Source organism: Marmota monax, unplaced genomic scaffold (assembly GCF_021218885.2).
Source record: "Marmota monax isolate L192 unplaced genomic scaffold, Marmota_monax_Labrador192_F-V1.1 WCK01_AAM20220418_F8-fsc00010, whole genome shotgun sequence".
Lineage (NCBI taxonomy): Eukaryota > Metazoa > Chordata > Mammalia > Rodentia > Sciuridae > Marmota > Marmota monax.
Genome location: NW_026692321.1, coordinates 18104334 through 18120064, shown reverse-complemented (window position 1 = coordinate 18120064; position 15731 = coordinate 18104334). Strand labels below are relative to the sequence as shown.

The 15731-nt window shown below is 33.8% G+C and overlaps 1 protein-coding gene across 6 annotated transcripts in view; it reads left to right on the top strand.

The window, feature by feature from the left end:
- Nucleotides 1–15731, top strand: part of Asxl2 (ASXL transcriptional regulator 2) — a 131379-nt gene that overhangs the window by 85071 nt on the left and 30577 nt on the right. For 4 of the 6 annotated variants that reach the window (XM_058578418.1, XM_058578419.1, XM_046441409.2 and 1 more), the window contains 4 exons: nt 2354–2506; nt 5347–5462; nt 9985–10108; nt 10938–11081. In XM_058578418.1, coding sequence (XP_058434401.1) covers nt 2354–2506; nt 5347–5462; nt 9985–10108; nt 10938–11081 — 537 coding nt within the window. Of the gene's footprint in view, nt 1–2330; nt 2507–5346; nt 5463–9984; nt 10109–10937; nt 11082–15731 lie in introns of all 6 variants that reach the window. The other 2 variants (XM_058578421.1, XM_058578422.1) reach the window with 2 other exon arrangements.

Sequence of the window (15731 nt, the reverse complement as noted above, 5' to 3'; positions counted from 1 at the left end):
GTGAGCTATCTCAAAAGAAAAAGGGTTGGGAATGTAGCTCAATAAGAGAATGCCTCTGGGTTCAGTCCCCCATACTGAGGATGGAAAATAAAACATGAAATCAAACACTAAAAGAAAACATGGGCGAATTTCTTTTAAAACCTGAAAGTAGTGAAACTTTTTTCAATATTACTTTTGGATACCTATGTGTTTATCTTTTGGCTTAACCCCCAATTCTAAGAATAAATCTCAAAAGTAGAAGTACCAAGATTAAGACCATTGTTTCTCAGACTGGAGTGTACATCAGAATCACATGAACTATTATGTAGATTTCTAGGACCCTCCTTTGGAGTTACTGGTTCAATAGATCCAAACTTGGACCCAATAACTTTCATTTCTAATGGATTTTTAGTGAGTGATGGTGTTCCAGGCTATCTCCAGGACAGAATAAATGAAAAAGTGCTGAGAAGTTAATATTTGATCTCTCTCTCTCTCTCTTTTTTTTTTTTTGGTAGGGGGTGGGTACTGGGGATTGAACTCAGGGGCATTCATTCAACCACTGAACCACATCCCCATCCCTTTTTTGTATTTTATTAGAGACAGGGTCTCACTGCTTACTGCCTCCCCATTGCTGAGGCTGGCTTTGAACTTGCATTCCTCCTGCCTCAGCCTCCTGAGCCACTAGGGTTGTAGGCATGCACCACCATGCCCAGCTTAATCTCTTTTTCAAAAGAAATAAATAAAAATATTAGTGTAACCAGGGAATTCTATTTTTATGTATATATACAAAGCACCAATCAAAAATAAATAAATGACCAAAAGGAAGATCAGTGGTATAGAGGAAGGAGAATTGGGGAGGAAGGAGGCGGGAGGGAACAGGGACTGAAATGGAATAAATCAAAGTCCATGTATTGTGATTTTTGTCAAAATGAACTGACCTACTATGTATAACTCTAATACTCTAATTTTAAAAAATTAGTGTTATCTGTACATATTTCCACCCAAGAAAAGCAAAAATGGAAATAAACAATGGAAAAATAAAACTAATAAAAGTGATTTTTCTATAGGGAAAGAGAAGCGTAATCAGGGAAGGGGATCTAGACTTAATAAGACAGGCAATTGTTTTATAGCTTTACATAATTAACATTTTAAATGTACTTTCTAGAAATAGGAAATTGAAATATGTCATTTGTTATATAATGACATACATAGATGACTATGGATATATTTTAGGTGTAGGATTTCAGACACAAACCTTAAACTGCATTCATTAGTCTTTATTTTTGGAAATTGTATTGGTGTGCTTCCTTTGAAACCACATCTGTAGTAGAAACAATATAATTATATTACCAAGAACCAGAATTATCAGGAGGGATAGAAATATAAAATAAAAAAATGACAACCCTGTATTCTTATGTTAAAATTTAGTATCTAAGCTTGAGTTTACTTTTCTCTTTCTAAAACAAGACTTGTTTTTCTGTTCCAACCATTGATAAGTCCTAGAACCACTGGTAACCCAGTAACAGTGAACACATCTAACATGCAGAGTGTGGTTTTTGAATGCTATTTCTTTTATTTTCTTCCCTCCATCCCCTGCTTTTTGTTTTTGTTTTCTGGACTAGGGGGTCTATCATGGAGCTACATTCCCAACCCTTTTAATTTTTTTATTTTTATTTTGAGATGAGTCTTAAGTTGCCCTTGCTGACCTCAAACTTGGAATCCTCCTGCCTCAGCCTCCTGGGTCACTGGGATTACAGGCATGGACCACTAAACCTAGCTTTCAATACTGTTTCTAATTAAATAATACTAGTACTCTATGGGACAATTAGCTGATCCAGGTTTGAGGAAAAAAATGTGCAAGATTTGCTAAGGACTTTCCTTTTTTGTGCCAGAAAGCAATTAAATACTGCAGGACCAAGTCTCAAAGGTAGTTTACAACTTCATGGAGCACCCAGTAGCTCAAAATCAGATGTTTTCAGTACCAAATTTTTAATAATAGTTTTTGATTTAATTTTAAATATGTAAACATCTGAGTTAAAAATGAAATAGTTTTGAAAAATAAACTCATTAGTTGTAGGTACTTGTATTAATTTCTTAAGACTGCAAATTACCATAAACTGGGTAGCTTAAACATCAGAAATCTATTTGCTCAGGGCTGAATATCCAGTGTCTGAAAGCAAGATGTCACTGGAGCTGTTCTCCCTACAGAAGCTTTTAAGGAGAATCTGTTCTTGCTTTTTCTAGCATCTCGTGGTTGCTAACTTGCCTTGCAGCCACATTATTTCAGTCCCCGGCTCTGTCTTCACATGGCCTTCTTCTCTGTGTCTGTCTTTTCTATGTATCTCTTATAGAGACACTTTGTTGTTGGATTTAGGACCCACTTGGATAATCCAGGTTGATCTTCTCATCTCAAGATACTTAATTGCATCTGCCAAGACCCTTTCCCCAAATAAAGTAACATTCACAGGCTCTGGGAATTGGATGTGGACATATCTTTTTGGTGGCCACCATTATCAGCCCACTGCAGGTACTTATTCATTATTCTGAAATAAAATTCAGAACTTGACTCTGTATTTTTATAGAAAAACATAAGGATGATAAAAAATCAGATTATTTAGTTATTTCTGAAAGTAGAATTTGAGGGTTTGGAGTAGTAAATAGAAAAAGAACTTGTGTCTACCTTAGAGAGTAGTTATGTGAGTTCAGTGAAATCCTGTTAAAATCAACCCAGGACAGTTTTAGGTACACAGAAGTACTTGGTTACTATTCTTAATAAAATTGTATCCTCAAAGACATTTAGTTTAGCCTCTAAAAGGAATTTGGAGACACAAGGGTTTCAACATGTGCCTAAGTCCTATTTGCTGTTTGTAATTCTGAGCCTTTAATATTTAAAAAGTTAGAACAGTGTTTCATAGAAGTTGAGACCAATACTTGGCATAAAGTCAACTCTGGAAGTAGTTCTTACTGATAAGTCTCACAATTCTCATTTTTTATTTCAGTTGGCTTAGTGGTAAGCTTGTGGTTTTAATTTGTTAGAAAGTGTTTTGCCTTAAGGGGGAACATTTCAGTCAGTTTATCCTGGTAACTACAGATATCTTTATTGTTTCATTTCCAGGCTACCAAGTAGATTAATTTTACTTTCTGAAGCCATTATTTTAGTTGGTTGATTGGTTGGTTTTCTGTTTATAATGAAACAGTATTTGGGGGAGGTGAGGAATACATAAAGACAAGAACAAGTGTTGGAAAGGATGTAGAGAAAGTGAAACCTTCGTGCTTTCCCATTGGCATCATAAAATAAGAGCAGACATTTTGGAAAATAGGATTGCAGTAAGACCCAGCGGTTCTATTCCTAGAAATAAAGTGAAGGGAATTGAAAACAAGTACATATGAAAACTTACACATGTGATAGGCATGGTGGCACACCCTTATAATCTTAGCTACCCAGGAGGCTAAGGCAACAGGATTGTAAATACAATCTGAGCAGCTTAGCAAGACCCTGTCTCAAAATGAAATTAAAACAGCCTGGGAATGTAGCTCAGTGGTAGAGTGCTAGTCTAGTATACTGAAAATACTTAGTTCAATCCAACGTACCACAAGAAAAACAAATCAACCAACCTTACACATGAATATTGTTCATAACATCATTCATAATAGCCAAAAAGTAGAAACAATTCAGATGTTCATCAGCTGATTATTTTTTTAAATGCAGCTTATGCACATTGGAATATTAGTCAACAATAAAAAGGATTGAAATGTTCATGTCATAATGTAGAAGAGTAGTCAAAACATTGTGCTTTGTGTAAAATCCATCACAAGAAGCACATATTTTATGATTTCATTATATGAAACATGCAGAATGGGTGAATCCATACAGACAGAAGGTGGATAAATAATTGCCTAGGCCTGAGGGCATCAGGGGAGGGAAAGAAGAATGATAGCTAGCAGTTATGACATTTGAGAGGGTGGGTGTGGACAGTGATGAAAACTGATGGTGGTGATAACCGTACTAAAAGTCATTAAATTTTATACCTTAAAATATATAATACGTAAATTACATCTCAGTAAAGCTGCTATTTTCCAAAAATTGATCAACATCAGAGTACACTGAGGATATGATTTCTTTTTGCTGCTCAGCTATTTCCAAAGTTATCCAGTTTTATTTTATATGATATGTTGCACTGAATAATTTGGGTTTTTTAATATCAAGTTTATTGTACATCAACTCTTTCCCATATATAAGCCTTTTCATAAAAGTTGGGATACAAAACTAGCGCTAAATTTTCTTAATGTTGTTACTGTTATCTTCTATAAGTGTATCTACTGTGTATTGAGAAATCTAAGTAAATTGAAATGCTGTATTCCAAACTTGCATATTCTAATAAACTGTACTCAATTTTCTTGTTAGCTACCTGCCAATAAATATATGATATCTTAAAGCTTATGGGATTTAACATGGGATGTCATTTTGCCAACAATGCCTATCTTGAAAGGAAGAAGATGTTAGTAAACGTGACTTTTAGGAGTCATCCCTAAGAAATATGTTTATAATTTTCTCTCTCATTTTTTTCCTTCTTTTTCTTTAACAAGTCTGAATCAGCTATTTCTGTGTTCTTCCTTAACATAAACAGAACTAACATCCTGCCAAATTTTAAAGAAAATAAAGATAGATGTAAGTGCTGTTTTTTTTATAAGAAATATAGGCTCTTGAAAGCAAGTACCTTCCTTCATGTATGACTTGGGTTCGGCCAGGCTTCAACAGGCTACGTAGAACAACTAGTCTTCATTAGTTGAAAGTGGTTACATCCTGTACACATTTACATTCCTTCCATTAGAGAAGTCTTCAAATGGCATCTCATATTGATAAGCTTTAAACTACCATTGATTGAAGAAATAAAGGAGTGTAAGGTTTAAAACTGTGAAAGTTTTTCAGATGGAATGGCCTTATTGCCTTTGTCTTAAACTGTCAGTTTAAGACTTCCCCCTGTATCCTGTCGTCATAATTCATCTTCAGGCTTACTTTAGAATATAGGTACTATCCAGAGCATCCTAGGATCTTTTTTACCTTCTATCTAATTTGATGACTCGTGATTTATACTCTTACTTCCTGCTGCTTCAGTTCTATTGAAAATGTAAAGAATGAAAATTAATGCATACTAACACCCATCCTTTCCCCATCCTATCACCCTTCATTAGAGCTTTCTGAGGAAATAAATGAACAGGGAGGCTGCAGTAGAACTACAAAAAGAAGATCCTTTCCAAAAGTGTTTGGTCACAGTTCTTAACACAGGTAGCATATAATCTGGGGAAGGAATGGTGCTTGATATCAATGCTGACAACAGAATTTTTCATTGTCACTTTTTCCCTCAGTATCGTCTAGACTGTCACAGCCATCCTCCCCACATTCAGGCTGCCCATCGCCCACCATTCCAGCAGGTAAAGTCATTTCTCCATCACAGAAGCACAGCAAGAAGGCACTAAAGCAGGTAAGCATTGCTAGTCTGTGTATCAGAGGATGATCTCACACAGTAGCAGTGCATGATTCTGAAGTTATTGAAAGTTCCTTGAGAGCTTTTACATTAGACCCTTTTACTTTTTTTTAAATTTTTTTTAAATTGTTTATAGACCTTTATTTTATTTATTTATTATTTTTTTTTTTATGTGGTGCTGAGGATCGAACCCAGTGCCTCACACATGCCAGGCAAGTGCTCTACCACTGAGCCACAGCCCCAGTCCCTATTTTTTAATATTTTATTAGTTGTTGATTGACCTTTATTTATTTGTATGTGGTGCTGAGAATCAAACCTAGTGCCTCACACATGCTAGGCAAGCATTCTACCACTGAGCCATAACCCCAGCCCCACATTAGACCCTTTTATTTTTATTTATTTATTTATTTATTTAATTTAGGGAATTTTTTAATATTTATTTTTTAGTTTTCGGCGGACACAACATCTTTGTTTGTATGTGGTGCTGAGGATCAAACCCGGGCCGCACGCATGCCAGGCGAGCGCACTACCGCTTGAGCCATATCCCCAGCCCACATTAGACCCTTTTAAAGGGAAAATTTTATGAAGTATCTTAATTATGTGCTAGTAATTTTTGTACTTCTGTGTATAATAATCATTAGAGATTTTTGGTGGATAACTTTTTTTTTTTTTTTTAGAGAGAGAGAGAAATTTTAATATTTATTTTTCAGTTTTTGGCGGACACAACATCATTATTTGTATGTGGTGCTGAGGATCGAACCCGGGCCGCACGCATGCCAAGCGAGCGCGCTACCGCTTGAGCCACATCCCCAGCCCGGATAACTTTTTTATATATCTTTTTTTTAATATTTATTTTTTAGTTGTAGTTGGACATGACACCTCCATTCTGTTTGTTTATTTATTTATTTGTTTGTTTATTTATTTACTTTTATGTGGTTCTGAGGATCAAACCCAGCACCTCACGCATGCTAAGTGAGCACTCTCCCACTGAGCCACAACCCCAGCCCCCTTGGTAGATAACTCTTTTAAAATATTTTTAATTTGTCAGTGGACCTTTATTTTTTTTTATTTCTCTGGTGCTGAGAATCAAATCCAGTGCCTCACAAGTGCTAGGCAAGCACTCTACCACTGAACTACAATCCCAGCTCAATAGATAACTCTTTATCACGGTTTTGAAGTTCCTAACTTGTTCCTAGTTTGCTAATAAGTTTGAGGGTGAGGTGTGTGGTGGGGTATTAACCATGAATAAGTATTGAATTTTTCAGGTATGTTTTCTTTGAAATTTATGTAGATGATTTAAATTTGTTTAGGTAGATTTTTTTTCATTAATCTGAATTACATAGCTAGATTTTCTAATATTATGTTCTATTTAACTCTAGAATACTCTACATGGTCATTACATATTTTTTTAATGCTACCAAATTTTATTAATATTGTAGTTTAGATTGTATAGTATTCTTATACTATCCAAGAGCAGTTTTGAAATCATGATTGTTCTAGCATCATAAAATAAGTTGTGTAGCTCTTTTTTTTTTTTTTTTTTTTTTTTAGATTTTGGAACAAAGTTTTAGAAATGATCTTAGGTTTATTAAGTCATACTGAAAATCATTTTCCTAATATTACAATGTAAACTGTTATTTACAGTCTCTTGACTTTTTTTTTTTTTTTTTTTGAGCCTATTTTGGAAACTTAGAAAACAGTTCATTTCATCTAATTTTTTTTCAAATACTGGTATGAAGTTGTGCACAGTGCTCTTTTATGTCTCCATTTTGTTCTCAGTGGTGTTCATTTATACTATGTCTTCTTTTTTCCCAGTATCACTTGTCAGTGTCTTATTGAACTTTTTAAAGAACTAGCTTTTAATTTTTTTGAAATGCAAGTGATCAATAAATATAAACTCGATAGTAATTTAGGCAGACTTTAAAATGACAGGTTACTTATGTCTTCAGATTCTGGTGTAAATTGAGGAGCTTAATTATATCAAGCATGGCAAGTGTGCAGGAAAACTGATTTGCTTGTGGAATATTTTATTGTAGCCACTTTGGAAAGGAATTTTGCAACATATATTAAATTTTGAAAGCACATGCCCCATGGTTAAGCAATTTACTATTTTCAAACTTATGTTAGAAAAAATACATATACAAATATAGAAAAGTATTTGCACATATATTTATTATAGCAAACTTGGAAATAGACTTAACAAACATGTATAAAATCTAAAATTTTCTAATTTACATATATATTAGAAAATTCCTTAATAAGCAATCATATATCAATAAAGTAGACAATTATATAAAAGAGGTTTATTTTATGATGGAGTTGCACACACTTTACATAGGGAAAAATCACCACAAAATAATATTGAATCATTAAAATTAAGTTTTACTACAGTATATAGGGCATGATACCAATTATAAAAATATACACATATCCACAAAATAATGCTGTTTTTAATGGAACTATGAATGTTTATTGCACACAAATATATGTAAATATGAAAAAAAGTTCAGTAGGGAAAAACAAATCAATGACTGGTTACCTTTGAGGTTGTACACCAGGAGTGATGGTCAAAAAAAGAATTTAGCTTTGAGTTTGAATTTAATATTAAAAATGTATTTTTGTATCATGTATATAATCAAAAGTAACACAAGATTTTAAAGTATTTAAACCAAAAGTACTTTTATGAAAAGCTATCCATAAATTTGATAAAATTGATTACTGCCTGCATTAATATCCTGTAGCATATTTGTTTTTATAAATTTTTGAAAGATTTTAAGAAATTTAAGTGCTTCTTTTTTTTTTTTTACAGGGAAAAGGCAAGCATTTTTTTTCAATCCTTGTTAACTAATTAATGACGCGTATGCTACTCTGGTATACTCTTGTAATCTTAAGAATGAAATGTTGTGATTTCTTTGTAGAAATCAGTGTGCTATGTTAACTTAAGTCTTTGTCTACAGTGTACGTTTTTCATAGTAATCATAATTACTGTTATTCTTTACCACAAATGAGGAGGTTCTTGTTGTTTATGTATTTATTTGTTTTAAAATCGAATTAGGAACAGAGTTTGTAAACTACTAAGGTAGGACAAGAACTGTGTGTAATTCTTAATTAATGGGCTATAAATGATTCTGCTTCCATAATGTTTGTGAATTTACGTGATCACAGAAGAAATAGATGGGGTAAGTTTTGCATTAACCTGGAATGGACAATGGGTTGCCACTGTGCCTTGTAGCATCTTGGAAGTAACCAGTTATTTAACATTGCATGATGGTCCTGAAGGTTAAAGCTTAAAATGGGCAAGTCAGCTTTTTGTGGCTGTGACCAAAATCCTGATACGAACCACTTATAAGAGGAAGATTTATTTTAGCTCATGGTTTCAGAGGTGTCAGTCCATGGTCAACTGACTCCAAGGCAGAAATGGCATGGCAGAGGAAAACTGCCTAGCTCATGGCAGCTGGGAAGGAGAGAGAAGGAAGGCACGAGAGACAGATATGGTCTAGGGCCACACGCCCAATGACCTACTTCTTCTAGCCATGCCCCCACCTGCTTACAGTCCACTAGTCCATTCAGCTGTCAGTATATTAATGCTCCACTGATGGGTTCAGAGCCTTAATTATTGCCTAAAATTGCTACCTCTGAACCTTGCTGTGTTGGGATCATGCTTTCAAAACATGAGATTTTGGGGGGATATTCCAGATACAAACCATAACACAAAGTCATTTCCCGGAAAACCTGGAAATTGCTTTCTTATGCACATTCATAATCCCCCATCACCCTGTCTGTCTCCCTCCCTCCCCCCAACCTTAATTTAAAAAGTTGTCTCATATTTTCCTTATTAAAAATTGGAAATTTCCTGGATTTTGTTCATTCTAAATAGTATTACTTAGTCTATAAATTAATAATCTCATAGAAATGAAAATAATCTCAAGTAGCCAGAAGGAGCTATACTATTCTTTTAATTATTATTTTCTAGTTTTCCTTCCCCTCTGTTTACTGCATTATTATAAATTGCGGAAATATGGTAAATTGAAATAAGCCTCAATATTCTTTCCCAAGATAATTCAAGTAGTTATTTACCTTTTTTTCAAATGTAGTACCTCTGAAGCATATAAATAAGTTGAATATTTGCATTTCTTTATAGTGTTGGTGCAAATAGGGCTCTTCTTGGTACAGGGCTTAGAATTGTTTACAAAAAAATGGTAAAACATATACAGTTCTCTTATAAGATTCCTAAGTCCTTTATCCTTGACTTACTGGGAATTTTTAAGTTCTAAAAGATATCAACTGGCTGTTCCTCACAATTATATATAAAGGATAATACTGGCAAAAAGTAACCAAACTCTAGGGATCATTGCCGTCTTGTGTTTAATTTGTCTAATTTAGGTTTTATTTGCTCTGATAAATTTCAAAGAAATTGAATAATGAGTAGCGTTCTTCTTACAACTTAAAAAGAAGTCATTTTACTTTTTATTTTTACTAAAAGCTAATTTATGTATTATAGTCAGTTTTCTCTTTGTAGGCTTTAAAGCAACAACAGCAAAAGAAGCAGCAGCAGCAATGCAGACCAAGCATGTCCATCTCCTCCAACCAACACCTTCCTCTCAAGTCTGTCAAATCCAGTGATTCTGCTACTGCCAAACCTGGTAGGTAGTTTGGGCATTTTTTTTCAATGGAAGTTTCTTTATCCCAGTGTATTCATGTTGGTGTTATAAATTTATATTTAAAAAGTTGTCTCATATTTTCCTTATTAAAATCTGGAAATTTATTCTTAAATTGCTACATTTATTTATATGACCCTGTATTGCCAAATTATCAATATAAATTCTTTTAAAATAAAAGGAGTTTTTCTGTAAAATATCATGCAGTTATTTAAAAGTTTATAAATAAGATTAGTATGTAAGAAATAAATCAAGACTAATTTCCACTATTTCTAACCTATAATACTTGGAAGCATCCCAGTCAGTAACATTATAAATCTTTTGTTTCCAGGAGGAAACAAACAAACAAAAAAAAGTCAAAATAAGCTCTTTACCAGTTCTCTTCCTTAAAAGTAAGAGGTTATACATACTACCTTTCAGTTTCTGTTGGATATGTCAATAGGCTTTTGGATTTTGTGCTTATTTTGTTTTTAATCTAAACTGGACTAACTGAAAGACTGTATTTTCTTATATAATTCAGTTTGATGCCATAAGCTTATTCTATAGAATTGCCAAAAAAATTCTGAGCCTTGCAAAACTTTGCTTTTTTTTCTTTTTTTAATAGAAAGGAGACTTATCAACAAAAATGGAAAGTGTGTTAGGAGGAAGGAAAGGATTTTATTTTTTTACTTCAGTTCTCAGATTGAAAACACATTAGCCAGGGCCAGAATTTCCTCATACATAACTCCCTATAGTTCACATTGAATGATTGATTAATTAATTAATTTCTGTTTATAACCTCCGTGCCTCTAGTCTTTCTTATTTTTCTCCCTAGCAATATGGGAAGGAAAGCAATCTGATGGACAGTCAAGCAGCCCCCAGAATCCAAACTCCAGCTTTTCTTCCTCAGTTAAAGTGGAAAGTCCCTTACTAGGCTTAGGGAAGAAGTCTTTCCAGAGGTCTGACAGACTCCATACAAGTAAGTTAGTTTACAAAGATTTTTGTTTTCATTGCCATGATTTGTCAGTTATAGATTTGAAATTCATCAGCCATTTGACTTATGTTTAGTGCATGATTTGGGTTATATAGCACAGATTAGAAATAATTTATTAATGACTCTTCGTTGTTTTTGTGTGGTGCAAGGAATCAAATCCAGGGCCTTGCACTTACTATATTAAGTGCTTCACCACCCGGCTACATACCCAGTCTGACATAATCACTTCTAAGAAATGAAAAGAAATAAAGACAGAATTAATGTAGTATGTCTTTTTCCTGTGATTTTTTGTTTTGTTTTGTTTTGTTTTTTTACCATGTTCACCTTTGTACTCTTAAATATCTTCATGTTCTTCCTGTGCTCCCCTTATCAAACTTTATTTCAGAGAAAGATCTGTCATCAGTCATTTTGTGGTTATTTCTTTCTACCAGAAAGTTGCTTTGTGTCCTGCATTATTTACATGTCATTTCTATAGACAGAAAAATAGAAAGGCTTATAATTAAATAAGACAAACTGAAAGTTTTTTCTTTTTCTTGGAAATCCCACTAACATAAGAGTATAGAAATACAAGAACTGAAGAGATGATATATTATAGAAGAGAAAAGTGAGGTGAAGAGTTTAAAATAACCAGTTTTATGCTTCACCTTAGCAGAAGAAAAGAAGTTTATTTTGAGGTGAGATTGGATGAAAGAAATTCCATTTTAGGGACACTACACATAGCTGAGGGCAGACAGTGAGGCACTGTACTGAAATTTGAGAGATCAAGTTAAATACAAATACTAAGAAGTGATTCTTCTGATTGGTGAATCAAAAAAATAAAGAGATGTTCAATAGCAGAGAAGAGGTAAGAAATTGAAACACCAATCCACGTTGTTCATTGTCCCAAAAAGTAGAACTATTCAGAAGAGAAGTTGAAAGGGAACTAAATGTGAAGAAAAGACTATGAGAACATCTTAGAATTGAAAATCACAGGACTCCAGATTGAAAGTTGAGATTAGATGTAAAGAAACAAAAAAGATGGATGCAGGCTCACACCTTTAATCCTAGTGACTCAGAAGACTGAGGCAGGAGAATTGTAAGTTCAAGACCAGCCTCAGAAATTTAGTGAGACCCTGTCTCAAAATATGAAAGGTCTGGGGATGTAAAGAGCCCCTGGATTCAGTCCCCAGTACTAAAAATAAAAACAAAACAGAAAAGTATGCCAAGATACATTGTTCTAAAATTTGAAAACATCCAAAATAATCAGATGATTCCAGAAAGACAAAAAAAATGCTTTTCATTCAAAGATTTTTAAAATTAGGATCACATGTTTATTATAGCACTATTTACAATAGCCAAGAAATGGAATCAACCTAAGTGTGTATTGACTGATGAATGGTTAATGAAAGTGTGGTATTTACATACAATGGAATATTCAGACATAAAAGGATGAAATTAGGGACTGGGGATGTGGCTCAAGCGGTAGCGCGCTCGCCTGGCATGCGTGCGGCCCGGGTTCGATCCTCAGCACCACATACAAACAAAGATGTTGTGTCTGCCGAAAACTAAAAAAAATAAATATTAAAATTTAAAAAAAAAAAAAAGGATGAAATTGTCCTTTGTAACATCATGGGTGAAACTGGAAGCCATTCTTTTCAGTAAAAATAAGGCAGGCACAGAAAGACAAAATACTATGTGATCTCACTCATGTGGAATCTCAATCTTATAGATTCCACATGAGTGAGATCACATAGTATGGTCTCATAGCTGGGACAGTGGTGCACACCTGTAATCCCAGCAGTTTGGGAAGCTAAGGCAGGAGGATTGCAAGTTCAAAACCAGCCTCAGCAAAAGTAAGTGGAACCCTGTTTCTAAATAAAATACAAAATAGGGTTGAGGATGTGGCTTAGTATTTGAGTGCTCCTGAGTTCAATCCCCCAGTACCCAAAAAAAAGCTGGTCTGGTCTCACAGAAGTTGAGAGTAGAATGGAGGTTACCAGAAGGTAGGGAAAGTAGGAAGGAGAGAGAAATGGGGAAAACATCATAGTCAACAGGTACAAGTTATAGCTAGTTAGATGAAATAAGTTCTGATGTACTATTTGTGTCAATTTAAAAATATTTTTAGTTGTAGATGGACACAATACCTTTATTTTATTTATTTATTTTTTTGTATGGTGCTAAGAAATGAACCCAGTGCCTCACATATGCTAGGCAAGCAGTCTACCACTGAGCCCCTTAAAAATAATTTTTAAATACCATATATTTTTTTCATGGAAAGACATGCATAACATATCGTTAAATTCATCACAAGTCATAGGATTAAAAAAGAATTGGGATTACAGACATTTCAGGAGCTACACAGAAGATAAAAAATAGCACAACAGGGCATGGAATACGTGGTAAAGAGCACATGCTTACAAGGCCCTGGGTTCTCTCCTAGCACCAAAAAGAGGGGAAAAAATGTGCAGCAGTCCTACACATCTGAGGGAAATTTATTCTGTGTTCATTTAAGTATTCCAGATACATTTTAACTATTAAAGTGTGAGAATATAATTAATTAATAATATTTCCAGAGAAATGCTTAGTTTAAAAGTGGGGGGTGGTGTTGATTCTAGGTGGGGTTGTGAATTGGTACTTTCTCTTAAAGGCAGTATTTCCTATATAGAAAGAGAATAACATTTGATAATCAATTCTCTTAAAGGTAGTATTCATTTGTCAAACAAAACTTAAGTTATACTAATATGTCAAATACATGTTTTGAGCCTTAAGGGTATTGATGTCAAGCTGAACAAAGTTTTATTCATATTGCAGTAGAAATATAGAGGTACAGAACTGAGAGAATGATGAACCAAGAATTTCTTTCATGGAAAACTAGGAAAAATTAACTGTAAAAAATGAAACCATAGTGTAGTTTAAGTTAGATCTAATAACTGAGAAGTAAATGAAAGTTTTTCTCTTTTGCAATGAGCATTATAAGAACTTTTACAATGTAGCCACAATGAATATCTTCAAAATTCATGGAAGAATTTCTATATTTTGTGTTTAAAATGATAAAAATTAAAGTAGATGATTTACATGAAATATTTTTAAGCTAACATTGGTAAAGTTGATTTTTAATGTCATTAAAATTGATAGTATGTTGTATGTTTTTACATCCCAGATTCGGAGGAAACATGACTTAGATTTCAAGTGTAATAGAATAAATTAAGGCAGCCTAAACTGAAACAAAATAAGGTTGACTTTACCAAAATTCAAGATAGAAACTAGTCTGCCACTCAAGCACGTAAAAGTGTTTTCAGGGTACAGTTTGATCAATACTAGGGAATAATTTACAACTGCTTCTCAATCACAAAGTTCAAATTTTAGCTATAGTTTGATTCCGATTTAAAGATAGAATGAATGGGAAAATAGTAAAAGTCATACCAGGACTGCTAAACCTCTAATTTCATGAGTTGCAGTGTGAAAGGAAAGGTAGGCCGTTGCTTTCTAGTGTATACAGGCACTGTATGGTTTTGTTTTTGTTTTTGTTTTTGTTTTCTGGGTCTGGGGATTGAACTCAGGTGTTTAACATGCTAGGCAAGTGCTCTCTGTGCCACTGAACTATATCCGCAACCCTGCAACATTGTTTTTACAAATGGAAACTAGTAATCATTGACATGATCATCAGTGGGAGTTCGGTTAAGTTGATCATAATAGAACCTTTAGAATGTGATACATAAGCTTTTTTAAAAGGAAGTCTGAGCAGGGCACCATGGCACATGCCTATAATCCCACCAACTCAGGAGGTTGAGGCCAGAGGATTGCAAATTTGAAGGCAGCCTAGGCAACTTAGCCAGGCCCTGTCTCAAAATAAAATAAAAAGGGTTGGGTGATGTGACTCAGTGGTAAAGCACCTTTGGTTGCAATACCCAGTACCATAGATAGATAGATAGATAAATTTGTTGGTAGTTATTTTAAAGATGTTCAAGATATTTAGTGCAATTAAGCAAATGTAATTAGTATGTATATTGTTATTTCATTTCTCCAAATTTAAGATGTTTTTTGGCAGAAAGACAGGTTTGAATATAGGGCCTTTACTTTTCATTTTGTGCCTTGGTAATTGATTTTTTTTTTTTTTTTACATTTACCTTTACCTCTCAGGTACGGTATTTATCATCATTCATTTTGAAAAGTTAAATATATGTGTATATTTTAATTTCTTTGTCTCAGGAGTTATTTTGAAGTTTTTAATTTCCAAGTACAATAGGGATTTTTGTTTTTGTTTTTGTTATGAACTTTAAACCGAAATGAAATCATAGGCTGTGTTATACAGAGCAAAAGACTCCGAAGCCACAGTGTCAGGGCTTAAGAGTCCTACAATATAACTTAACAGTGTAGATTGAGCAAGCTTTCATATCTGGGACAGTTGATCTTCATCTGTGAAGTTGATCCCTTGTCCCTGGGATTATACATGTGCACTTCTGTGCCTGGCTCTATTTGTGTTACATGTTTTTCATGTTTAAATTCTTTGTTAGATTCAGGTTTTTATCATTATTCATTTACCTTATCAGTTACTGATAGGTTTTTACTTGAAGTCATTTTTTTGATATTAATAAATGACACCTCTCCAGCTTTAGTTTTTGCCTAGCTTATTTTTACTTTGTTCATACTTTATTT